Below are 27,571 nucleotides of genomic sequence, written 5' to 3' on the forward strand. Positions count from 1 at the left end.
GTGGAAAATGAATGATTTTGTCACAGTTTTACTGCTTGATGAGCAGTGTCCTGAGGGTCAGGCTTAAGTCTGTGTCACTATGCTGCTCATTACTCTTGAGCTAAATAAGGGCTGATTGGTTCTAAATTGCCTAGCACATGGGCCGCAGATGAGCTCAGTGAGTAGGGGATGACCTGCTATTCAGGCTGGGAGTAACCCCGGTGTGCAAATGCTGCATTAGAACACCGTGGGAGAATGAGAGGCTACCGACCGCTGCCAGCAAAAGAAATCGAAATGTAAAAACTCTTTGATGCTGCAATGTTAGAATTTGAAATGTAGGAAGTGACAGGTTGATGGTACTTATCAGCTTTGGCTGGATTAGAGAACAGTGTCATTTTGCTTATATAATGACAGAAGAATGAAGCTGGCTCCCAACTACTTTGCGGTGCAGAGCTGTGGCTGCCAGACTCAATGCTGCCTCCTACTGACAGCCTTCATGGAGGAATGGAGAAAGCGGATGGCGAGCCCGCTCAGATGTTCTTAGCCTGTTTTGTGTACTGAAGGATGCTCTGTGCATGTGTGCATCTATGCCTTTGTCTGCGTTCTCTTCTCCTAGCAGAGAAGCGGAACGACAGGCCTGATTGATAAAACCCTGAGCATACGTTTTGGGACAAGAGCAAGTCACTGTAGTCTTCTAGAACTGTTAGACTGCTCTTCTACTTGTACTGAACTGTACATGTGTATGTGTCTCTGCTTCACACGTAATATTTCCTTTGTACTCTTCTCTCCATTGCTAGACCCTCTGGAAGTAGATGATCTCTGGAGAGAAGAATTAATTTGTGTCTGCATGTTTTAAGGAAAGTTGACCTTTAAAGAGGAGAAAAAAATCTGCACAAACTCAAAGGAGAATCCTTATGCTAACTGAACAAATGAATATACTTGTCTTAATGGAGGAAAATGAAAAGCAAGCAAAGCACCCACCAGGCTTTGAACAAAAACATGGCTTATAGTAGCTTATGCCGTTCTGAGAGATTCAGTAGTTCAGTAGAATGATCTTTTTGTTTTGTTTTTTTCCCCCTCCCCATCCCCCTCCCAGGCAAAGAAGAATAGATAAATAGCCACTTCATTTTTTACGAGGCAGTTTCAGATTCTGGTAGTGATGACTGAAAACTACCAGCATGAGCCTCTCTCACTACTAACTCATGGGACTACCTTACTAGCAAAACAAATTGGCTGGCTCATGAAACCAGCTACTAGATAAAGAGAAGGGATGAGTCTGAATGTAATCTGTGTTTTCTATTTATTTGTATACTCTAACTGTGAATATACCAGTTGATTCCTCATCCCCAGGGATGATTCTGCCCATGCTGAAATTCCTTCCGAGACATAAAAACAACTTCCAGTTTATTCGTTTCTAGGCATTGTAACCAAAAAAAAAAAAAGGAAGAAACAAGAAAACTGTGGCAGCAGGCTCACAAGCACAAACAGTTTTACTGTAAAACACTGCGAGTCTGTTGGAATGAGAGAGAAAAATTTTTAAAGAACATAATTAATGTGAGGCTTCAGCATTACTCGAAATGTGTTCTTAGTATTATCAATGTTTAATGGCTTCATATTGGATCACTTAAGATGAAAAACTGTTTAGCATGACTAGTTTTAGTAGATGAAAGTGTCGAGTTATAGAATAAATTGCACAGAAATTAAGTTTTGTCTGTATGCAGAAAAAAGTGTATGGTATTTCTAAGTGCTCAAATGCAGGGCAGAAACAGAATTTAAAATGATTTTGATATATTGGGAAAATGGTCATCAGCAAGAGGTAATAAAGTGAAGGCCAAGTACTGAAATTAGGAAGGAGAAGTATTAATACAAAACATGGAATGGTTGGCATGGCAGGAGTACTGTCAAAGCCTCAGGAGGCAGCATGTACCATGAGGTGATAGAAATAAAGGTGGCATTCACATCTGTGGTGAATTGAACTGTGACAGCTGACATAGCTGTTACCCCCATCTGTCCATCTTGCCCTTTCTCGTAGACTTTGCTGCCCGCTCAGCACGGATGGCTGCAAGACACATTAATCTGTTCCTGCACTAGCACGGTTTTCTGTCTGGCATACAGAAGAAAACCAAAATAAGTTTGTGAATGGCAGCTCCAGTGGATTCCCCAACATCTGCAAAAAGGAGGGCAAGGGGCTGTATTTATGCTTTGGCCTCTATTTACATGGCTCTCTATTTACTTTAATTTTTAAGAATATAAATGGCTGCAAGAAAATAATTATTTGAAATTTGGTTGAAATCTATCCATGGGCTAATTCCCATAACAGTAACTTTATTTCACGCACACAGGTTGTGTGATATTAGGAAGCAGGACTTAATGTGACTCCTCCTAAGAGGAAAAAAGCAACCCTCCTCCCTCCCCCCAAAAAGACACCCTTAAATATTGTTGTGTGGGGTACTAACGAAAGTGTTTTGGGTGAGATACAGGAGCTGCTTATTTTGTCTTTAGCTGTGGTTTTGTATGCAGTTCTGGACATAACAGTTTACAAAACATGTATGAATAAGTTGAAAATTGGAGAGCTTCTCAGAAGGGAATGACGAGGAGAGGAAGTTTGTAGAAGTTGGAAGGAATTTATTTTATTTGGAAAACCCTGAAGGGAGACATGGTAGAATGATCCAATATGTAAAGGAATGTAACAAAGAAGACAAGCTGTCTGTTGTTCTCCATCCCCGTGGCTTTAAGTTGGCTTAATTTGTGGCAGAAACAGTTTAGTTTGGTTATTTAGAGCATTGTGCAACTGTCAACACCATGGCAGACTGTAAAAGAGGGCTGTGGAATCGACTTTCATTTTTTTACTTTTTAGAGAATGCATTAGGCAAACATTTGTCAGGGATGGTCTTGGTAAGCTCAGCAGACTGCAGAGATGGACTTACTAGATGACTGTCGAGGTGCTTCCCAGCCCTTCATTTATGTTTCTGTGATTTCATATTAAGGAGTGCTAGATGCGGCTGACGACTGGGTATTAAGGATGCTTCCTAAGCAATATTCTCTGCTTTTCCTTACAGAACAAAACCTCAATGAAATCGGAAACTAAGGGGTACAAAAGAAACCAATACCTGAAACCGTAAATCTGCCATAAAGTTTGACTTTGGAAATCTGCCATTAATTTTGATTTGTAGTGTCAGTGTTCTTTTAACTTCTGCTTTCTGTTAGGGAAAAAAGCAAATGTGTTTACTACTTCTAAACAGTAATAATTTGTGGAATTTCTGCAGCGGGAGTGTCAAGGTGGCCTGTGCTGTGTGTTCACCAAAATGGATTCTGTTGAATCTGTATTCAAGTCTTGAAATCTGTGTAGAAAATGACTTAGGAAAATTTTAGACTTTTCCTAAAGGAAGATAGTTGAGACAGAGCATGTCTGTGTGCATTGTCATGTTTGTTTGTCTTGGAGCAAGTCCAAATGCCATTAATTGCCAGTGCCTTATGTGCATAAATGTTCCAGCTTTCTTGCCACTCGTGCTAAACCAGGAACAGTGAAAATGTGCCTAATGTGAAATGAGGCTGATACAGTAGGCCACCTTATCCTCCCTAAAGAAAATGGAAAGAGCAGAGCATGCTCTGCAATGTGTACATCCCGCATCATGTCATGCTCTTGTGGGGCTCCCTTCCTGACATCGTTACTGGGAGGAGCAAACAGAGAAGGTAAAAACAGTTGTTGTTTATTTAGTTCTCTGATAAGCTGAACTACTGTCTACTCGCTCCTCTTTTTCACAACCAGAAGGCCCTGTTTATCTCTAATCGGGGTTAATTAAAGCCTTAGGGCAATGCTGAGACCCTGCCAATGGCTGGAAGGTACAGGCATAATCACGGCTGCAGCTCCTCACTGTAGGGAATGGAGAGGTAACCGTGGGCTTATCACCAGCTCTGATAATACAGCTGTGCTAATTCTTTCTGAAAATACATGATTGAACTTTTTTGTCAAATAGTTCTGTTCATTTATTAATTTCAGAGTGTTAGCAAACAGTGGTATGAAGTCTCTGGTTTAATATGTATGCTTGCAAATCCATGTTAAGAAACAGAAACCTTTTGGTTTTATATATGGTAATGCAGTGACTACACAGGCAGCCACGGCAGCCATTATGCACTCAGCAGCCTTGAATATGCGTAATCTTTTACTGAGGGGCAGCAGAAGGGAGGGATAGGCAAGTACGTATGTGCTTGCCGGGACAATGAGGCTTCCTTTTACTGCCTTTTGCATTCCTGTGTTACTTACAAAAAGTCAACAGGGAGAATAAAAGCAAATATTTCATTGGCATTCTTTGTTTTCTTGGACATGAATATATTGATTAGTCATTGGTGATGTGCATTTGAAAATATTCCAGTAAGTGCTCCAGGTATCCGCCTAAAAATATTTTAAAGCTGCTAAAGATTTGCTCCTAGGGAATTCTTCCAATTCACACCACACCTGTATATTCTAGGGTGTTCTGCAGTGGCTTAATTTGGGGAGGAACTGGTGTGTGTGTGTGTGTGTGTGTGTGTGTGTGTACACACATGTGCGTGTTAAGTGTTGCATTTAGGTGGAGCTTTGTATTAGGTGCAAAGATGTCATCAGAAAGTAATGCACTGTGATCATCTTATTTCTTAAACAGTAATTAACTGTAGCACGGCCAGGATTATCCAAATGTCATAGGGAGAGTGAATATATTCAGATAATCGAGGGACTTTACAATGTAATTATTAGACATTAGGGAGACATGACCCTGTTTTGGATAACAGGGAGCTTTGGTTAATTGATGCTAGACTAATCAAAGTTTGGCCATTTTATTATTCTGGGACTCTAGGCTTTGCTAGAAAATATCTGTATGTATTTAGAAAAAAACTCAACATATAAAAGTGTAAGCCTAAGACTGAAACTTAAGATTGTACTTGTATTGCCTTGCTGTATTGAATTACTGTTGTCATGATTATAAGGGTTCAGAAATAATTTATATTGTCTGTAAATCATCCACATTTTATATCATAGTGAAAATTTAATACATTTTGATTCTGAGTCTTTATTTTGTAAAGGCATCTATTTTTCTAAGTCATCAAGAATGACTACTGATTTTTCTAAATAGAACTGAAAAAACTGAAGATTTTTTTCCTGCAGCCAAGAAATTTTTTTGTTTTATTTTCTTTCTCTGAAGAAAAGCTTTGATATGTGTACAGTGTGAGCATTATGACAGAAAATGCAGTTGATGCAGTCCCCCTTGAGCTTCATTGTCTTCTCCAAGATTAGAACACGAGGACATAAAACAGAATTTCATTTCATTAGAGTTCATTATGAAAGGGTTTTCACTGTACTGCTGTGATACTGAACCTCTGGAATTTCTAATGACTTAAGCCACCCTTTGGAAGATCTGAAGATTAAGTGTAGCGTTGCTAGGGTCTTTTACTGAAAGTTTCTCTATTGCTCTCTTTTTCTCTTTCTTTTTTTCTTCCTTGAAACAGGGTAATTTCTGAAAACTCTTCAGCAGTCCTATCTCCATGTAAATTAATACTGTAAATTGTGCTGTTAGTGAGGGTGGAGGGGAGTAGTAACAGTGGGTGGGGGGAGAAAAGAATTAAAATCATTCCAATAAATGGTTTAATTTATGCCTCAGCAGTTAAGCATGCTCCCGGTTAACAGAAATACCCTTCAGCTACACAGGATTTGGGAGGGTTGGAGGGCACTCATTTGCACATAAATAGCCATTAACTGATAAATTCCCAGAGGTCTCCTGTTGCATGCTAGTGGTTCTGACCTACTTAGCTAGCTTAAATTTGTTTTACAGAATTATTATAATTCCATCCTTGGTACTTAAACTTTGTGATTAATGCATGCCTCACAATACAATTAAAGTATAATTACACAGTTTTACAGTTTGCTATCATGGTGTTATTATTATTACAAAGAGCTGGGTTTTGCAAATATTAGAAGAATTAGGGTTCTGATACCCATCACTGCTGTTATTAAGTGATTAAGTTAAATGGGACCCCTTTATGTCTGAAGAATGAATTGGAGAGAGAGGAATCATTAACTAACACATCAGATGGTTTCTAAGTGATTGAGGAAGAGATGTGTGGTAGCGTGTTTTTTGGGGGGGGGGTGGATGGGGGGAGGGCTGGGGTTTTTTTTTACACATCTGTAGACCATAGGTGCAAATACCTTTTGTTCATCTTTGCCAGCTGCCAGTGATATGCTGTAGCAAATCTGTGCCTTAGTGCTAAAAGTTTCTACTAAGTTTCTACTAAGCATCTCCTTTTTGTAATCTGTTATAAATCATTTGCCTGTGTTAAACATCTGATATTGTTAGACTTTTGAAGCTTTTTATTACAGGGTTAGTTGCTTTGATACCTTTGTTAGAAACACTAAAGGCCAGAGAAACAGTCCAATAGATCTGTGCGCATAGGCTGGAATGCGCATGGAAAGACTGTATAGATTTTGTTTTGTGCTCTGAAAACCCAGAGCAATTCTCTGAGGTATATGTGGGTTGGAGTAGCATGAGAATATTCTATATTTATACTGGCTGCAAATAACACTAAGTCACAAACACTGCTGGTTTTGCCTTAGGGTAATCTTGTAAGGGTTCCTGGCCTTCCTGGTTTTTCTAGCTGCACCTAGTTCTGCGTCTGCTGTTCACTCCTCAGGAAGGAGTGATGTGAGAATCATTATGTTACTTACATGTGACCCAAGAATCACATCTGTATTGTGTAATTCTCCTTGTATCCTTTTTATGCAAATGCAACTGAACCGGAAAACCTAAATCTTTACGTTAACCAGTAATAAAATTAGTAAATCAAAGGACTGACAAATAATCCTTTACAATATTTCCTTATCCTAATATAAGTTACAAATCTAATTTTACTTTCTTTATCTGTGAGTATGGGTTACATTGCACATTTCAGTGTTAGGAAAGGTATCAGTTGACACATTTTCTGAATTTTCAGTCTGTTCTTCTGAAGCTCTTAAGGTTACCCTATAACAATTTTTAGCCATAATTGCATAGTGGAAACTCCAAACTGTACAAAATCGAATGTTGCATCCTCAAGTCCTATTTGATCCAGTGTCTTGGATTTCATTTTTGCTTAGTTTGAAATGACCTGTTGCTTTTGTGGTTTTCTGGTCTCTAAGTTGTACTATTCATTTCCTTAACCATGAAAATATTTCTTCTTTTTAATTCTAGAGAACACACAGGGCAAAAGGCAAGTAGAAATCTTTTCCTTGGAATGCCTTCTTTCACATCTGTAATTTTAGTCTATAGTATTGTACTGTGCTGTACATGTGTACTATGCTAGTACGATAATATAATCTCTGCTTTCACTATTATCATTTGCTGTCATTGAGGTCAGAAAACATTGGTCATTATTACTGATACATGAAAGCACGTGAGCAGGTAGCCAGTAATTATGCTTGGAAGAATTTAGTGTATTTCAGTGCTTCTTACTTGAATATATGTGAATTGGTTTTATTTCTAGTCTTTAAAAAATTACTGTGTAGAAGTGATTTAAATCATTTTCATGTGGCACAGCAAAAATGCAAAAGCACATTACCAGAAAGAAATGGTCAGCAGTAAGAGCTGTTTTGCAAAGTTGGCTTGCAACAACTACCCCACTATGAGGAGAAAACAGTTATCCCGTAATAAGAAGACTAATGAATTCAGAAATCCATTGATTATACTGGCTCTGGGTAGATTATGTGCAGACTTGCTTCAAGGAGAGGAATTTATGAAATGTTTGCCGCATCCAGCAAGCACTGCTGCTATAATACAGCTGCCTCCTCAGTGGTTTGCTTTGATCCTGTGGAATGAAAGGACAGGAGGATCAGCTCAGGTCTAAATGAGATTACAGCTGGTTCGGCAGCTTATCTGGTCTAATGCCAACTAGTGTGGCTTTGCACGTCCTAAGGGGTTTACAACAGAAACTGTTTATTGAGTATCATCGGTTTACTCAACACAAGCAGGCTAATCCTTCCCAGCCTCAGCATGTTGTAGGATTGTGCATGAGCCAAACCAAAAGCTGGTGTAGCCAGGGCCTCCAGAGCCCTTTGTCTCGCTTCATATTGATTTTTTTACCTGTGTTAAAGACGGTAAAAAATAAAACCAATAACCAGCCCTATTGTGAGCAAAAGGTTAATCTGACCTAAAATCTTACAAAAGCATCTTTTAACCCTAGCAGGGATGGCAGCCTTTCTCTGACTTCACTCAAGGGATTTTATAGTTTCAGGTTTTGAAGAGAAAGACAGGAAAAACAGCTAAAACATTTAACTCTGTATGTCTTGCAAGGTCTCTGCAATCTTTTAGCTGCTTCACAGCAAACTTTAAACAATTATTTCTGAGTAGCAACCACTGTTAACAGGGTATCATCTAGCTGGGGTGCATGATGACATGCAGTAAGACCACGATATGCTGCGTATAGGTAGAAAGTACTGGGAGCTTGTAGGCATCCCAGGGGTTGTCTTGTTTTTTCACTGTAGTGTCTTTTGTGTGTAAAAAAAAAAAAAAAAAAAAAAAAAAAAAAAAAAGTCAGAAAATGCCTTGATCAGTTGCTTTCTCCTAAAAGAAATTAGGAACTGGGCAAAAGTGTTTTAAGGATTGAAAAAAAATAAAATTACAGAACAGGCCCACAGAAGCAAGCAGAATGTTTTAAAAAATTCTGTGCCGCAAGTTCTTACTCCTAACGAACATCCCTTTCTGTTTTCATATGGAAGAAAATTGAATATTGGATGTAATAGTATTTTACTGAATATGTTTCCTGTCTGAGGTGAGTCTCTGTTTCAGAAGACATTGCAGTGTGTGGCAGTTTATTATCAAGTGATCTGGTTTTTCTCGTATAGAGAAGGAATAGACTAAACACTACGAAAACCTGCAGAGTAATAACAATACCTTTTTAGTGGAAAAAACACAGGAGGTTACAGAATCTGCATCACTGGAGATATGTGGGAATTGATTAGTTACCTATATTTGTAGACTGCGTATGCTTTAGGAATAATTAAATCAGTTCTGCCATGACACAGGGAGCTGAATCTGGTGACATACCTTTCATTGACGTATGGCACACCTAAACTGGGAACCGTTTCAAAGAGAGTGTTGAATACTAACTAAAAGAAAAGATGGCAGTAGTTTGAGGAAATATGAATGGTTGTTTTCTGTTTACTTCACTTAATTGGAATGAATGTGTATTTTAAGCTAAATGTAAGCAAAGAGGTTGCCGTGGATACCATGGAGGCATTGTGACTGCTGTGTGGTGAAATCACTAAAAATGATGTTTAAGGTAAACATGAACTTTACACAATATTTAAACCTAATGGACAAGATGTGTACAAGTTGAAAATGTAATATTTATCCAATCATTCCTATTTTATCAAATCTGGTCTTAAAGCAATTGGTTGCTCTCATGTAGTATTACATTTTTAGTACATTTGGAGATAAAAGCTATTGTTGGTGATTGCTTAAACTCTCTTTGTTCAGTCATCTGAACAGTGTAAATCAAAGCATTTTGTCAGACTGTGAGAAGTTTCGCCTAGATAATGCTTCCCACACATGCAGGTCACCAAATAAATTATGTTCATGGTTTTACAGAATAGCTGGTGCTGGAAGTTAAATGGATGCCCAGTGGTAGAACTCATAAAACATTTTCCTGTTAACACGGCCGGGCAGAATTGACATTGTTGATGGTAGCTTTGATCTAATAAACCATCAGTTCTAACAGTGATTTTTTTTTTTTTAATGTGTTTCTGAGGGGATGATGATAAAAGTTTAGCGAGCCTACAGTTCTTCCTGAATGACAGAAAATCAGCTCTACTGTCTGTATTGCCAGATGTTGGGAACAATGTTAGTAGGGGATGTTTTGTACCCAAAGTAATCTCCTTCACTAGAAAGATGCATTACATGAACAGCATCCTTTAAAATAACAGATACTCTGTAAAGAACAAAATTGATTTTCAGGAAAGAAGTGCAATATTTTGTTTGAGAATTTGGAAACAAGTTACTTCATTATCTTGACTACAAGCTGCCTGCCTTCCAAAATTTATTTTATCTCTTGGTTTAGGAAAATCTTTTGCTCTCTACTTAGAGTATATGACTCCCAGCAAGTTGCTAGAGAGCATACATATGCATATAGTGTTGGGTTTTCTGCATAGACAGCTAGCGAGGAGCAAAAGTTTCATTTGAAACAGCTTTTTTAAAACTTCACATTTGAACTACAATTCTTCTCTCTGTCATGTTCTTGTTTTAAATTAAGAGAAATAATAAAACGCACAAAAAAGTGTTTTCTAAGGCTTACTACGTAAAAATAAGGATGTCATGATAATAATGAAGTGCTACACATATGATAATGATAAGAAAGGTGGTTACTGGAAACTATATTCAGAATGTCTGAAAAGTTAATTATGGGTAATAGCAGTAATTTTTTTCTTTTTGGTTTTCAGTGTTTGGGGTTTATGTTTTGATGCTGTTCCTTTATCTCCTCTCAAGACTTTGTATAGCTATTCTTACAGTCCATTTTGCATCTCCTGATCAGATCAGAAAATTTAAACTGAGATAACATCAATCAACATTTGAATTTCTGCAGCCAGGATTGGTGTTTGAGAAGTTTCTCTGTCTTCTTGGTACTTAAGTCTGGGTGAGAACATAATGACAGAAACTGGATGTCTCAAGCTGTGGTAGATAGAGGAAAACACTTGAAAGAGATGGCAAGTGGACCTGTGTGAATTTGTTCCAAGCAATTTGCCAAACTTTGGTATTCATAGCTTGGCTAAAAACAGTTTTAATGATCTTTACAGGGTCAGAAATTCACCATCACATTTTCCAAATTGTAAATTTTTCCAAATGTTCTGTATATTTTTGATGTATTTGAATAAAACACCATGAACTTATGAAGAGATCCCTTTTAGTACAGTTCATAAAATTATAAGTGTACCAGAATGTGACTGCCTGATCCCCAGTATCTGTAACAGGGAGTCCCTCAAACTGCTGGGCTCTGAATTCTAAAGAGAAGTCTGTTTAAGATCAACCTATTAAGCTTTGAAGATTTTTTAGGTATCTCTAATGTGTGGAAAAATTACTTTTTAGAAGGCGTAAACAGTATACTACAGAAGATACGCGCTTGTCCCATCATTACAATTCTATGTCAGCTGGGATTATCTTGATCCCAGAGTCCCAGGAAAGAACTGAAGGCAGGATGCTTTTTGAAAATTGATTACACTTAAAAAATGGATTTCACTACTGGCCTGTCAGAGCCAGTTGACTGGCATTCCAGTCACACTGCATAGTTATCATTTTGCATGAAGTATTTTCTTTTTTTCTGAACAGAAAACAGTAAGGGATTAGTATAAGAGACTTAAGTTTTCTAAAGTTAGAAAATTTTTGTATCAGACTCTGGTCCATTGTGCAGCTACAGATTGCTGCACTTTGTTGCCCTCCTGGTGTTCCAGAGGAATGCGTTTCAAATAAACTGTATCACATAAGTAGGTAGCATTTTGGGTTCCCAGTACAAGAAAGATATTGACATACTGGATTAAGGCCAGCAGAAGATCACTAAGATGGTTGGGGAGCTGGAGCACATGCCTTGGGAGGGGAGGCTGAGAGAACTGAGTTTGTTCAGCCTTAAGAAAAGGTGGTTTGGGGTGGGGGGAAACATTTCTTTATCTGCAGCTGCCTAATTGGAGGTTTTAGATAAGACGGAGCCAGACTCTTCTCAGAGGTGCGCAGTGGTAAGACGAGAGGCAACGGAGTGAAGTTATGATGAAGGAAATTTTAATTAGATAAGATTTTCACAGTGAGGGGAGTCAAACATTGGAACAGGTTTCTTAGTGAGGTTGTAAAATTTCCCTCCTTGGAGGTATTCAGAACTCGACTGGACAAGTCCCTGAGCACCCTCGTCTAACTGGCCCTGCTTTAAACAGGAGTTGAACCAGGTGACCTCCAGAGGTCCCTTCCAGCTTAAATTACTCTATGATTCTAGCTCTTCAAAAAAAGAACACTATTTAACAGATGAGATGATTTCTAGAAGATGAAGAATTTTAGAGGTTTTGCTCTAACAGAAGAGTTCTCTGAAAAGTACACATTTGAAGTCTACAGTTAATCTCTGTAGTAGTAACCTGACTGAAATCAGAAGCACTCATTTTTTCACTTCAGCGTTTCTGCTTTGTTTAAGTTTGCTAGATACACAGGCATTCTGATACTGATATAATATAAATTATATTCACATCTGATTCATTTTATAGTGACATGAAAGATTTCCATATACCTTCATCAAGGGTTTCTGAGGAAGAATGGAGAATGTGTTTTTTGTGCTCAACAGTATTTATTCAAGGCAGGACTGTGGTATAAGATGATACTTTTTAATATGCAACATTTTTTTAGAACTTTGAAAGCAAAGGCTCACTGGAAAGGCCTTGACTGCATTGAGTGAATCTTTCTTTTGAATATTTTGAAGAAAGGTGGTGTTTAGCCTCGCTTAGGACCATTTGCTCCCTGTTATTTGCTTTGACCCTTGAATCTTCAGTTGAGTTTACATCCTGCTCTGATGGCAAGGTGGAACAGCTATCATGGAAAGCTGTTAAAAACGGTCTTGAGTACAGATAATAGTTGCTGTTCCCAGCTAAAAAATGTAACAGCTAATACTGTCTGTTCCCTATATGACAGATATTAGTCTTTATGTTCCTCATAGGCTATAAACTTGAAAAAAGACCGTCTAAAGTGATCTAGACTTCCTGTTCTTTTATAAGATACTTTAGAAACCAAATTTAATCTCATATTTTAAAAAGTTAATTGAAATTGTATCCCTATAATTTCGACTTACAGAAATGAAATTACAAATTCTCCTTAGTTTTCTAACAAATCTTTTAAATAAAAGATGGCTTTGTTTGTTTGTTTTTTAAAAAAAAAGGGGCAAGGAACCTTTTGGTCAGGGTTGACCACAGAACTCCCAAGGATCCCAGCAGAGCCCTCCCTGATGTGACAGGAAGTGTCTGTCATACTGGCATATGACATTTGCCACCAGAATGCTCGATATCTTTTCTTTGCTTTTCAGGTGGGTCCTAGTGATGGTGTTGAAGTGTGTTTTGTGTTTTTCTTTTAAACTCTCATCATGTGATATGACATGAATTTAACTCTCCTGGGAATTGCCAAGATATTTTGGGGAGATAGGGAGTAACTTTGTGTGTCTGTGTGTTCAGTTTATAATTAGAGTGCATTAAAGATAACAGGATAACTGTGATCATAGCGTAATTCTGTGTAGTACAGGGGAAAGGCTAACTAGGCTGAACACCAGTGAAGGTAATGGAGGAAAAATTGTATTTGAGCTCAAATTAGCTGCCTGATTTTCCCAAGACTCTTCCATAGACTGAAATGTGAACTGGTTACACTGAATTCACATACAAGTTATGTAGTTTTTGCTGCTTTTTCAACCTATACTCAGTTAAATGTGGTTAGGAAAAATGAGAGCTGACTGGCACAAATTTGGTAGGGTGGCTGAAGAGGATGTAGCATTCCCTCTCAGGGGTCCTCAGCAAAGCAGTCTAGAGCTTTGTTGCTGCTAATTTAAATTATGGTTATAACAACCTGTCCTTTCTGTGATGTAGTTTACACCCTTTGAGAAGAGTTAAGGAGAAAGTGCTAACTAATATTCTGCAGCTCTGGTTGTTTGGCTTTTCTGTACTGTTATGTTTTAGGGTTGTGTCTGTTCTTGTTAATATCTTTACTCTGTCTTTGAGCGTAATAAAGATGTTGGGGATTTCTTGTTCTCCCTGTATGTTTTCGAAGTATTACTGAGCACACACAACATGCTCTCACAGTTAACGCAGGGTTCTCTATTACTGTGCTTAGCTATAGAGAGGATTATATTAAACTCAGTAACCTTACCGAAGCCCCTTTGTACATTGTTGCTATATTGATAATCTTCACATGATTCAGCTGCAGCTGAAAACCTTTTATTCACAGAATTAACACTTTCCATCCCAGTGAAGATGGGAATCTTTCCTATCAGCAGACAAGCTCTTTGATGTGTAACAGATAAATAATTTTTTTGTTGTGGTCCTGCAGATGCTGCCTTGGACGTTGCTTCAGCTGGACATATACAGGAAATGCTCATCAGGCCTTAGCCATTCAAAAAAATCGGTAAAATAAATCATTTATAATGCCCTAAAATAAATTAGTGAATAACAATGGGACTGTTGCGCTGATTGCTAACAAAACAGTCAGTGTTTTAGGAAAATAAAGTGAATTTCTTAAAAAAAAAAACAAAAAACAAAAAACTCACAAATAAGTAATTAAGAAAAAATTTTCCTGGTATTCTGCACCTAAAAATGAAGAAGCAGTATTACCTATGTACCAGTAAATTGAAGGAGCAATACAAGAAGTGTTGAGATTTTGTATCTGTGATGAATACAGACCCATTAATGAACAGCTTTCCTCTGAAAGGTGAATTTAAATACCTAGAAAATATTAGAACTTTTTAACCTAACTCCAGTTTTGCACATTATAGAATCACATTTTCGGGGACATTTACTTTGCCTTTCTTTAAAGTAAGAGAAATCCAGTCAGTGGACAAAAATTTCAAGCTTGATTTCTTTTCTCTTTTTCCATAATTTTGTTTTGTGCCAGGTGATTTTGTTTTATTCTAGGTCTCTACCAGTTTCTTGCTGTCTCCTGTAATTTAGCGAGAGGTGTTTCAGGTAAACTGCTGGCCCATTTCTTAATATATTTGTTACAACTTACATCAAGCAACAGATAGAAGATTCCTGCAAGTGTTCATATGACAGCTTTCACTTGCACGGTTATGGCATCTGTTTTGCCTTGATCATTGCAAGTCTCACTGCAACCGCAGCTGTCTGGGAGAGTCACTAGGACAGGACAAGCTGGGTACGTCACGTTCCAGGTTTGTCTTCCCCCATACAGCATGTGGGGGAAAGGTCACTGAAGGAAGACTGCGATGAAAGAAGTAGTGTAATAGAAGTGGGAGAGTGGACTGTGCTTGGAGGACACTCTGTTCCATGTTTTTTTCTTTCTAAGTTAACTTTGCAGCATTTTCTGTGTCCACTTTCCTATTTGAAAGATTTCCATGTTTTTTGCTGCAGCTCCACAAGTTTTAAAATAGGCTTTTACATCCTCTTGCTTCTGCCAAGTTTGTTAGTGGTATCCTGGGAACTTTTGCTGCTCCCCAGTAAAGGACAGGAATGCTCAGGCTTATACTGCTCTGGCACGGCTTCTGGCTTCCAGTAGAAAAAAAAGTAAAGGACAATATGTGAATTGCACCGCAGATATTGAGTCATCTTTGTCTCTCCTATGTGCTACTTGCTTCTAAAATTCCAGAAGGCTAACTCCCAAAGAATGAAAATCTTTAAAGTTTCAAGGGATGTAGCTTCATAATACTTGTACAAGAGGCAGAGAATATACAAGACAAAGGTGATTTTGGACTGTGTCCTCCTTCTGATGAGAAATGTTAAGGGGGATCATCTTGCTCAGCCTTCTACATCCAGAATGCTCAGAATGCACTTTGTCTCTCTTTTCTAGCCTTTGCCACATCCAGAAATACAGCAGCTTTACAAACTGACACCTCTTCTTTTCAATACTTGGTTCAAAAACTTTGAAATGGATTAGGTCATGGTTGCTTTTAGCAACTTCTGTGAATCCCTGATCAGGAGTGGATCAAGCAATGAGAGATAAGCTTGCTGTTCTATAGTCTGAGCTTTTGTGGATGCATAGGTCATCATCCTGAACCCTGAAAGTCACTGGATAGCCAGTCAAGAATTATTTAAGAATAATATTGAATTGTTATTTCGATTAAGACATATGTAGCAATCAGGAAGCAAACTTACTGAGATTTTATATTTGTGAGATTTGATTGCTGTTTTTTCATTACTGTGTACATCTCACATGAAATAATAGATCAATAATTACTCAGTTAATTCCATATATCATAACGTATTATTGTTTCCATTCTGCCATGTAAAAGAAAAACCTGAGACTTTCGCTTCATCTTTCTTCATGTTACAGGCTTTTTGAAGTGTTACATTCAAATCTAAAGAGTTTAGCAAAGAACATAGCTCTGCCAGATTCCTCCTTATTACTTTGAGGCAAAGAAGAGCCAAATTTCTTGAGTCATTTTTTCTAAAGAAGTAGATGCCAAATGATGTATTACGGCATCTGTTGTCAAAAATAATTTGTTATGAGTATTGACTTATAATTTGAATAGGGGATGTTTCCCATTTTTGGTTATTACAGGGCCAGCAGCAATGATTGGTGATTTCCTTTTTGAACTTGGAAAGCTTTATAAAGAGTGCTGCTTTAGATTGATCTACTTCTTATTTTATATCAAAATCATAATCAAGTGCTTTTATTTGTGCAGTTGATTGACTTACTTGTAGAAGCCATATAAAACAAACAAAAAACTCAGAAACAGTCACAAAGTATAATAAAGATTATTAAAAAATAGTCACAAAGTATAATAAAGATTATTAAAAAGTCATAAGGGCTTTAGCTGTAGATAGTGTAGTTATTTAATGTATTTTTAATTACTGACTACTTGCATTGTATTTATATACACATATATACACACCTAAATACTGTCTGAGAAATGAAACTTGTCTTCAGTCTTGAAATCAATTCAAGGAAAAAAAAAGTTATTTACAATGGTTAACTCTTTTTGAAATATTTGCATCTTCAAAGAGGTTTATATAATTTGCTGAATATGTTTAGTAACTGAGCAGGCCCTTTAGTATAAGATGTTTTCTGTTGGTAGTATTTAACTTGGAAAGGTGACCCTGAGCTAAATTGAAATGTGCGATTTGAATGCCCATAGGCTGCCATTCATTGGTTTGATTGGGGGAGATTATCTGTATTTTTAATATACTTTAATTACTATGCTTATATAAATCATCACATTAGAAGCTTCTTAACTCTTGGGTCTGTTCTGTCAATGATCCACTAACAATAGGGATATACTAGGGTCTTCCACTGAGATTTGAAGATTTATGCCATCAATGAAAGAACTGGAGTGGTTCCATTTAAACCTGCTGTGTGTTTAGTAAGAGTGTGTGGTCTGCTTCTACTCAGCAGCAACTGATGTGTGGTAAACTGAAAGAATCTGTAGCCTTTCTTATTTTGATAATAGGCATTTTTTTAATGAAGAGAACATAATGCAGCATATGTTTTAGGATGCTTAGGGGAAATGGTTTCCTGATATGCACATGAAAAAATGGGGAACAATTTGATTAGGGTTTTGGGGGGCAGTATCATTTAGCAATGATTAGCTAAGGCTGTACAGAGAAGCTGTCCTAATTGAAATACTCCCCTAATGTCTGTGTGCATCTCTTATAGCCTGTTAGATGCTTTGCTTTTTAAATATATTTATTTATTTATTTAAATCCTTTAAATTGAGGTGCGAAGGATGTCAATCCCAGAGTGTCATGGTGATTTAGGACTTTTTTGACTTCTTGCTCCGAAGTGCTGTGCCATCTGCCTGCCTGCCAGCTCCATTCAGATGATCTGGCAGGATACTAGAACTTCCAAGACTCCTACCCTCGAGTAGTGTAGGATTCTTCAAAGTTACAGTGGTCTGATGGCCTAGAATAACAGGTCCAGCTGAGCAGCAACTCATTTGACATGTACAGCCTGCATGTCTTTTAAATCAAATTAATTTGAATATTTTGATAACTTTCCTTCAAAAGATATAACGTATAGCTCAAATAAAGAAATTAGGTTCATACAATTAGTTGCTTCAATGCCTACATTTTAGGCGTGTGGCCTTACAGAGTAGGAGTCAAAACCCAGAGTTAAGCACTTTTGCTCCCTTTGAACATATGGGGAGAAGCAGGTATTTCAGAAGGGTGATCTCCCCCAGAAATCTTGTATGCTGAGTGGGAATTAGCCTACTGCTAGCCTACAGAGAATGCAAAGTGAAGGATTGAATCTGATCTGTTTCTGGTGGGACCAGAGGTGTCTGAATCAATGTCATGAAGAGCAAAATTCTGTCTGCTTGGAACCACTGGGGAGTCCTAACATAAGATTGGGAGGGAAGAGTATCATGGGTTCCAGTCCTTGTTCTAGGATTTTGGGGTTTTTATCCAGGGACTTATTTAACGTAAAACTCGCAATCCAAGGAGCAGAGTCTGATCCCAAAACCAGACTGCCAAAACTGGACCCAGGTGCCCTGCCCCCTGCAGCTTTGAGTCATTGGTGCTATATAAAAATGTGTATTCAAGTTTTAAAATGACGATAGCTACTGCTGCACTCTGTGCAGCTTGCTTTTGTTGGTATGGGTTAGTAATGGTCAGATTTCAGGGCACCGGTAGGTAGAAATAGTTAGATGCTCAGCTCAAGGCATTTGTGGGCATTTGTGGCCAAATTTGTGGGCATTTGTGGTCAAAGGAGGGTGATATAACTACTAAGTGAGCGGTCTGGGAATTATGATTTGAGAATCTGAGATCTGTTTGTGCCCTGTTTTTTAACCACTACATCCTTTGCTCCTACTCTCCTCTCTTTGGATTTCACCCAACGTTTGAGACATGTCAGTTTGCCTATGCTTCACATTGTTTTGCCTGATGAAGACATGTTGTAACGTTGTGATGTGCTATATAGCCTGAGCTATAAAAAACTTGAGTACAAATGGATGAGTTAAAGAAGCATTTAATAAAAATTGTCCTGCATGTTACAGTTCTGAACAGCATCCTTTTTCCTTCACCTTCCTACCCTACTACTTCATCACACCAAGCAGTTACATATACACATACATAACCAGACATATTATTCAGACATCCTTTTTGCAGTAAACATTTAAACATGCAGTTTATTTTGGATTACTGAAGCAGATTAAACCGAAGGAAGAACACTGAAACATGCTGTAATAAATACTGGGCTGATGGAGGCATGCTAATGTTTGATAATATTTTATCATTATTTTTCCAGTTCTGTTTGTACAGTCTGCAATACAGCACTGTGGTGGTGATGCTATCATTATAGCTCAGACAACACTGACACTTTCATTATAAACTCATTTTTCCAAATGTTTCTGTTAAAGGATGGGAAAATCTATTTTTGGCCTTCAGTTTCTCATGTTGCTTATCCTTCTGAAATCTTTTTTTTATTTCCCCAAAGGTTGCGTTAAAATTCTGTGCTCTTTGTTTTTGAGTTATCAGAGAGTGAAAAGGCTGTTGCTTAAATATTAAGAAACTTCACAGGCACTTTGTATGTATGTTGCAGATACAGAAACAACTTAAATTGAGAGATTCTGACTTGATGTGGGATTACTTCTTCCACTGGGTTGCTACTGCAGTCACACCAGTCTCAATGTATTGGGTGCTATATAAAGGGATATAAAAAAGAATCTATGTCCCACAGAGCTCAAAGCCAGATTGAGAAGAGGACTTAGATGTTTGATCAGTTAGGTAGAATTTAGTTAACTTCCTTCATGGGTGTTCCACAGAAACTCTACCTAAACTACTTCAAGTGTCGAGAGTTTCCATTCTAACCACTAAGTCCTCATGGTACTTGTAATGCATGTGCCCAGGGACACTGCTGTTTCCACAGGCCTTAGCTGTTCAGCATCCAGCTTAGGCACTTTGAGGCCCATAAACTAGGTGCGTGTACACTTAAAATTCTTGTAAGCATGCTCTCAGTGCACCTAATAAACACACTGATAATGAAGAATTCACTGCAGAGCTCTGCAGCCCTGCCTACCTTCATTCCAAACTGTGGCCAAGGAAGGGAAGGCCACCTTCTTCCACATTATGTCAAGTGGTCATTCACCAGTGATTAAGAAACCCAAGGCCTTTACCATGGGATGCCTGAAATCCGCATCTGTGACTTTTCATCAGTCTCAAAGCACGGATTAGCTGGGGTGCTTCACTCTCTACTTGGAGAACCAACTATGCACCCAGAGTGCCATTTTCATGAATCCAGAAAGAGAACATGTGAAAGAGAGTTAGGATAACGAAGTTTGTTATTTCAGACTTGGAGATAGATGCTGAAGTCAACAGGAAAGGTGACTTTTCACAGCTTTTTTTCATCATTTCCTATGGGCTAATTTTGGCATCATGCTGCTCAGGTGCTGGCTGTTACAAATTTCTTTGCCTGGTTCTTACTTCTTCTGTATACTAGAGAGGAAATATTGGCTATTAATTTTAGTTTGAGAATTCCAGTCTGGAAGCTGCTTGTATTAAAAGCTGGTCTGTATCTAAACTGAGCAGTGTTGAGGTGCATTACAGGTATCACAGAAGTGTTGGTCAGAAGGAGGAGGTCCCCTAGTCCAACCTTCTGCTCAAAAAGTCTCCTGCTTTGGGTCATGCTGGCCAAGCCTTTGTCTAGGTGAGGCTCAAAAGTCTCCAGGGACGGAGATTCCCCCAGGGTAAACTGGTGGGGTGCTGCACCCTGCTCCCAGAGCAGGGACTCGGCCACAACTTACCACAGTCCTGTTTGGCCTGTGCTCCAGATTTTGTTTCTAGTGGAAACAAAGAGAAGAGGAAAGCTCATGTGCATCCAGGTTGCACCTTGATATTTCATGAAAGCAGACCTGAACCCAGCTGCAACCTTTTTGTCCTTGCCTTTGCGAATGTCAGTATTGTAGTCCATACTTAAACTAGTCTTTTTATATGTTTTTGAAAAATTCTATATAAAAATAATGAACTTGGTCTACAAACTTGTTCTCTTTCCCACTGATTTCTTTGCATTATATTTTGTGGTAGTGTAATGGGTTACAGTTTCAGAAAAGTACATATACTTTCGTGTAAACTGCGTATTTGGATCACAGACTTCGAAATAAATAATGCTTATGGAAAAACTACGAAGTAGAAGTTGAATAGTGAGCTTGTTAATATGAGAGTTAGGATCCATATGGATCAATGAAATAAATGCTATAGTTGGGGTTTTCTATAACTGTTGTGTAACTAAATGACATAATAGTCAACTAGATGAATGCCTATACTGAATTATTTTCAAAAGCATATGGAGAGCATCTCTTCCAACTTAATTCTGGGTAGAACTAATTACTGGGAACTTTTATGACTTTTTGGAAAGCTTGCTTACAATTCTAGTCATCGTAAGAAGCAGCAGTTGAGGGGAAATGAAAGGAAGAAATGAGTAGAGGTATTAAAGAAGTATTGATGTTTTATGACATTTGAAGAAAGTAAAACTGAGTGAATAATTTTGAACTAAATTCTGAAATACTGCTTAGTAAATATTGTTTGGTCATTAAAGCTGAATGAACTGCTCTTTTTCTAGCAAAGATCTCAGAGTTTTATTCCTGTAGTATTAGCAAAAATTTTGAGTGTATCACTACAGTATGATTTATACAACCACAGAAAGTGTGGCTGCATAGGTTTCTACAGGACAGCCCAATATTTTGCCATACAATAGTGCTATATAATCTGTTCGTATTGGCAAGTGAGAAAGGAAGGGAAGCAAAAACACCTTTCCTTAGGGAATGGAGTACTGTTAACATTGGCATTTTATTTTGGATTTCATTTTTATGCCATCTTTATTGTATATCTTGTTGCTGATCTCTTCAGCAGAAACAAATATGCTTTTCATTGTGTTAGTGTGATTTTTGATTTTTGGGAGACATTAGGTTGATAACTTTTTATTGCTGCCCGCATTTCCCAGTCATTGACATTACCTTTGTGTCTGGGCTTTGTCAAGGGAATGTAAAGCTGTTCTGTCATCTTCACTGAAATCAAAACTCAATTTTTTTGTTCCCTGGATCAACTAACTTCCATATCTTTTCAATTCTTTGTGCTGAAATCTTCATAATTACCAGATAGTTGATGAAGCCTTAGCTTCCCCTGGCCACTTCTGTTGCGTCTGACACCACTATGACAACATTAAAAGAGGACCAAGCCAAAATGCATTTGCTGCCAAAATACCAAAACAAGAAACTGCATTGAAAGTATTACGGTGAGGCAGCAAGAGGGAGAGGGTTTGGAAGGGAAATGTCAGTGTCATATTATTCAGGTCCATTGATCTGTGGAGGGCACAACGCTCCTATTATTACCCATCTTTGAATCCTTCTGTGATGATGCTTTGTTTCACTTTACTTCTGACTTTTTCTTGAAAGAACTGATGTTATTATTTAAAATTCTAAGCATCAAAGCCATTTATCATTTTAGAAATAACTCATATGTCTCTACCCAGTCTCCCTAGTTTTACCAAGGGTGTTGGTTCTGCTGATGGTTTTTCTCATCTGTTTGCTTCAACATCAAAAGGTCATTCAGAGCTTTTAAAAAGACTTTCCTGAGTTTAATCTTGGCTGTGTTGTACATTCGGGTTCTGTGGGTACCACCTGGCCTGGGCTGGGAGCACTACCCATGAAGAAAGCAGTGTCTGTGCTTATGGTCTGCAAGCCACTGTGGCTGGTGGCCCGTGTCTCTGCTAGTCCCACCTGTGGTTTTGGTGGGAAGAGGAGATAGGCATCCTGTCCCATTGCAGTGTGCTAAGCCCTTGGAGATCAAATTAAATGACACTGTATTTCTAGGAGCCAGTGTGCAGCCGGCATGGATTATGGGCTAGTAGTGACTTCAGTTTGCATTGCATAGGCAGGCTTCTGCCTTTTATGCGTGTTTTACTTTTCTGGTTTGACCTAAAGTTTCACTCTGTTTTGGTAATCCAGGCTTGAGGTAGCAAAGGCATGGTTTATTATTACAGTACCTGCATCCAAAGAAATGGTTTCAGTTCCTTACCCAGGTGTAGGACATGGAAAATAATCCTGCATACTACTGCTATATTTATACATCCAGCACAATCTTCATCAGGGTGCAGAAGCATTCCTTTCTTTTATAAACCCAGGGTTTATTTGATCTGATAGCAAAATGAAAAAACACCTCTTTTTACAGAAATAGAAAATCCAGGATTTAAAACAAGTAAAAAACACACCAAGTTATTACCATTGTAATGAGGCAACTGGTGGTTCCATAAGTCTTAAGACAATGGAAAATCAGATATATATAGTTTCAGAAATGGAACAGTGTTTGATATGCTTGTCTAACATTAGAAAAATGTTAGAAGCCTGAATAAAAATAAAAATTGTATTTATCAACATTTTTATGGAATTAAATAAATTTGCTTATTGATGGAAGTGGCTGGCTACATAAGCTGCAGCAAATATTGATGCCCCATTGATTCTAAGCATTTACCTCATTGCAAGCATTTGTGTAGGTTACTATGAATAAACATAAATACTGATTTGTACATGTTGCCCTTCCACTGACACAGAGATGTATTACCTTACTTTGGTAGTCTGTACACCCTTCTACTTTGCATAGATGGCTAAAGGAGATGCAAGCCATCCCTCTTTGGAGAGGCAATTTAGAGGAGAGAAAAAGGTCTTTGTGCAATTTTACAGTTTAGTCTAGATGCAAGTAGGGCAGAATTTGGTCCTGGGAGTTTTATTCTCTGCACTATGAGGCATTATATTATATTACATGCTTCCCTTTTTAACAAAATAAAACAGAAAAGCCCTCTATGTTTTTACAGTTAAACTTTGTTTAGTAATGGGCAAAGATATATTTTTATCTTGTTTCTTTAGCCCTTCTTTTACCTTTTCATTGTTTGTCCTCTTGTTTTTTCTTCACCCTTTTGTTTTTCCTTTTTTTTCATTAAGGGAAATTCCCAAAGAAGTACTGCTTGACTTTTTATGCTAATCTCACTTGTTTTTTCAATTCATGTTGACTTGGAAAGTATGCCTTGTAAATGGGAATACCAAGTGACATCCTGAATATAATCCTCAATTTCTAAGCACTGATAGTTTTCACAGCATCCTTAAAGGGTAAGCTGTCTTGCTATCCAAATATCATGTCTGGGAAACTGAGGCTAACAAAGGCTGCATGTTTTATGTGAAGCCACAGAGGGAATAAATGTTGGGTTAGGGGATGGGTTAAGAATTCCTGGCTTCTGTTGCTGTGTTTGGACTGGAGCTGTCTCTCAAAGAAATATTTGATTCCTCCTAATATTACCCTTCCATGTCTCTTAAATGTAGCCATTCAAAAAGTAGCTGATACTCAATTCTCTGTGTCTCTCCTATTGAAACTAATGGATGCCTGCAGGCAGGCATAAGGTATCGTTACCTTTGACAGCCAGTATGTTTTATGTTTTAAATTATGTGTTAGGCAGAATTTTTGGATACTAATTTGATATAATGAGATGCGCTTCTAATACCAACCCCAGTAAGTGAAGGCCTTGCCGCCAGCCTACTCTTTATTTAAAATTATTCCATTTCAGATGTCCTAATGAGTGCTGTGAGTTGTGTAATTCTTTTATAATTCTCCCACATTCCCAGAAGGGAACTAGGGGCTGGAGTTTTTTTCTGTTTTTGTTTTGTTTTATTTTGAATTAGATGAGCACAGATCTAGGAGAAAAGACAGTTTTGTGAAATGCTTGCTATTGTGACAATGGCAATTTAAAAAAAATGTTATAGTCTACAAATATTAGTGTTAAGGCAAGTCTCGATGCCTTCGCTGTTTGCCATTATCTTATAAATATCTTGACTCTGACTTTACAGTGCTGTTTATAGAATTTAATAAAGCAAATGTAATAATGCTGCCTGTGCTTTAATGCACAATCTCAATTGAGTTGACCAGAAGATAAATAGGAACAGGAATGATAGTGCATTCCTACAGATTGTTTTTAATAAGCATGTTATTTAGTTGATCAGTCCAGTGCAGTAATGCCTCCTATGCTGCTCTACCAGACAAATTTATCAACGCTTCCCCCCCGCCCCCCATTTCTCTGAGAACATTGATTCCCTGCAGACATATCTCTATTAAACCTCTAGAAAGTCACAACTTCCAAATTAGATTAAGTAGCAGGAATGGTACTAGAAGAATCAAAGAAAATTGAGTGCGTTATTGAATTCATGCCACATTGTCTCAGGAAGAGATGGGAGTTATGTGTAGTGGTAACTTTTGTCCTTACTGTACTAACAAAGCTATGGGCACTGCTGTCAGACCTAATTGTCTGCAGCGCGTCAGGATAGCACGAATCTTTTCTCTTATCAAAACTCGTATCTAGTGAGGTTTTACAAATTAGAAATAGGTTTTAAAAGGAAGCCATACAGTTGAGCAAAATCATTTGCCATTATTTACTGTACACAGCCCTATCCTAAAAGCCTTATTGACAAAAATTTGAAAAAGCATCTGGCTTTGGATTGTAAGCAGACTTGCTTGTCATGCTAGCGGTTGCAAAAGGCAAACGTTCATTTTAAACCGCCTATTTCTCATTTTGATCTGACATATTAAAAAGCATATAATTAATGGTTGACATTAGTAATTAACATTAACTTTATGGTGCTTAATATGCCATCATTCATCCATCAAATAACCGGTATGCATAATGTCTTTGCAAAAAGGTTTTAATTACACGAAATGATCCTTCAGTTCTCAGACTATACAGTTTAAAGTCGTTGTAAATACATTTTTAAAAAATTTGAGTCTTTCATTTATTGAATGTAAACATTTTTGTTGTTGTTGTTTTTCCCTAGGAGTGTGCACAAACGTGTAAGCCAGGGGCTTCAGCTAGGGAACACGGCCGCAAATGCACAGCTTCCATTAGTGGCTAAAGAGCACCACCTTGCTGTCGCCAGTGCTCTCTGGAGAAATTTCTTTCCCTATTTGAAGAGTCAGAGGATGGCACAGATGCCGCCTTCCCCACAGCTTGCTGACACAGCTGCAGGTTAGCATTGGCACCCTTCCCCCACCCCCCCCCGTGCAACTGCTGGATTTTTCACCGTTTTCTGGGCCACAGTCTTTCAAGGATTTTATAGTTTGGGATATTTCTACTTACATGTAGTAACTTAAATCTGTATAAATGCAAAAGTTAGATCTCTGCTAAATATTTTGATAAGATGCACGCCTGATTTATTTTTCTCTTCTATTCACAGATTATAATCAACATTGGAAATGTAATATAAAATAAATGAGAATAGCGTATTTCACTATATCTAGAATTTGTATCTTTTTGTCCAAGTTTACTATAATTTTGTGTTGACCTGTTTTTTTCATTATGCCTGTGATTCAATGAAACTTTTATTTCTGTAAAATATTTTATCTGAAGACAGTTTTTAAGAAGTTGATTTTAAGACTGTCAGATTTTCCTGAACCTTTATGCTCAAGCTCATAAAACTATTTCATAATTCATTTAATTTGTCATTTTGTTTTGCACTGAAGGGTCCTAATCTTGAAATACAATATTGCATATGTATGTGTTGCAAAGAATACTACTCCATCTCCAGCCAGAGGGTCAGCATGGCAGCGAACAGAGTGAAAACCAAGTCAGATCTTTAACGTCAGTCGTTAGCATTGTATTCTTCTCAGTGTTATTTTCGCTGAAATTTTATTATACTACTGCCTATTTTAGATTGACCAGACTAATCTGTAGTTACAATGAAGTTTTGTATCCGTTTAACTAAAATTTAGAAAAGTGAAATATAAAGCAGTATTTTTTCCATCATGATTTGAATTAAATAAAGATATAAGCTTGGAAGTACTGAGTTAGTAATAGAAATGTTAAGACTGTTCAGTTGAAGTAGCCCTGCAGTAGTTAGTAGGTAACATTAATGAAAGAGGCAGTGTGCAAAGGTAGTGCTGAAGCATTTGTGGAAAAAATACAAACCCAAAGGAAGGGGTTGTTAACATTACAGCTTTCATTCATTTCCTACAGTGTTGTGTCTTTTCCTATTTATTTCATATTAACACAGCAAAATAACAAGAAAACTAACCTATTTCAGACTCTGCTTAGGACTAGTGGAGTGCAGTTGTGACCTGCATTATATGGATGTGTTAGGCAGTACTACGGAGGAAGACAAACCCTCCCCACGCATACGAGCTGCTGCCCTTAGAAGTTGCAGCCCCGACGAGAGAGCAGCTGTTACAGCTCTGCTGCCCCCCCTGCCAGGCAGAGAGGCTGGGACTCGCATTATCACTTCTGTCCCCCCTTTCTCTCCCACCCGTGTTGTGGCTGATGCTGCAGAAACAACGTGATCAGCTGGAAGAAGGCTGGCACAAATGGCTGCCTCACCTAAGGCAGAGTGGGGACTCGGTATGACCTCCTCTCTGAGTCAGAGGCACATAAGGAAATGTTAACTCCTTCAGGGCTTGAAATAGTCTGTCCCTACAACATTAATTAAAATACCTTCATTGTTGTTGTCTCTGAAAACTAACTTTTTCTGGCTAATTCAAAATCAGCCTCTCAGTGCGTGCAGTTTTATAAATCACTATTTTAATAAATTAATATTATATTTAACTTGAACTGGAAAATTTGGGAATTGTGAGTCCCTTTATTTCATTCCCTTCCAAAGTCCGTCCAAAGTCCTTGACTCATTTGATGCCACTCATTTCCTGTAGCCTAATATCTCTCAGCATTTCAGATTACATCTTCTTCCTGAGTTTAAATGCATTTGTCATTTGCAGCATAAAGAACAAGTTATATTTTTATACTGTTAGTATTGGATGTAGATTCCACAGTAGACCTACCTGGACAGCAAAAGGTTATGCTTTATTAACAAAAATTCTGTGCCAAGTACTGTCCCTGTTGCTAGATCTGCCCCTGTTGTATCAAGATTCTTTTTTCAAGAGTAACTTTGTCCTTAGTGCTATATT

General features: G+C 37.9%; 1 protein-coding gene across 5 annotated transcripts in view; it reads left to right on the forward strand.

Annotated features, from left to right (window-relative positions):
- MMS22L (MMS22 like, DNA repair protein) overlaps window positions 1-27,571 on the forward strand; it is a 100,637-nt gene that overhangs the window by 46,424 nt on the left and 26,642 nt on the right. For all 5 annotated transcript variants that reach the window (XM_067293947.1, XM_067293950.1, XM_067293949.1 and 2 more), the window contains exon 15: window positions 25,456-25,646. In XM_067293947.1, the coding sequence (XP_067150048.1) occupies window positions 25,456-25,646 (191 nt within the window). The remainder of the gene's footprint in view (window positions 1-25,455; window positions 25,647-27,571) is intronic.

This window comes from Apteryx mantelli, chromosome 3 (genome assembly GCF_036417845.1).
Source record: "Apteryx mantelli isolate bAptMan1 chromosome 3, bAptMan1.hap1, whole genome shotgun sequence".
NCBI classification, from domain to species: Eukaryota; Metazoa; Chordata; class Aves; order Apterygiformes; family Apterygidae; genus Apteryx; species Apteryx mantelli.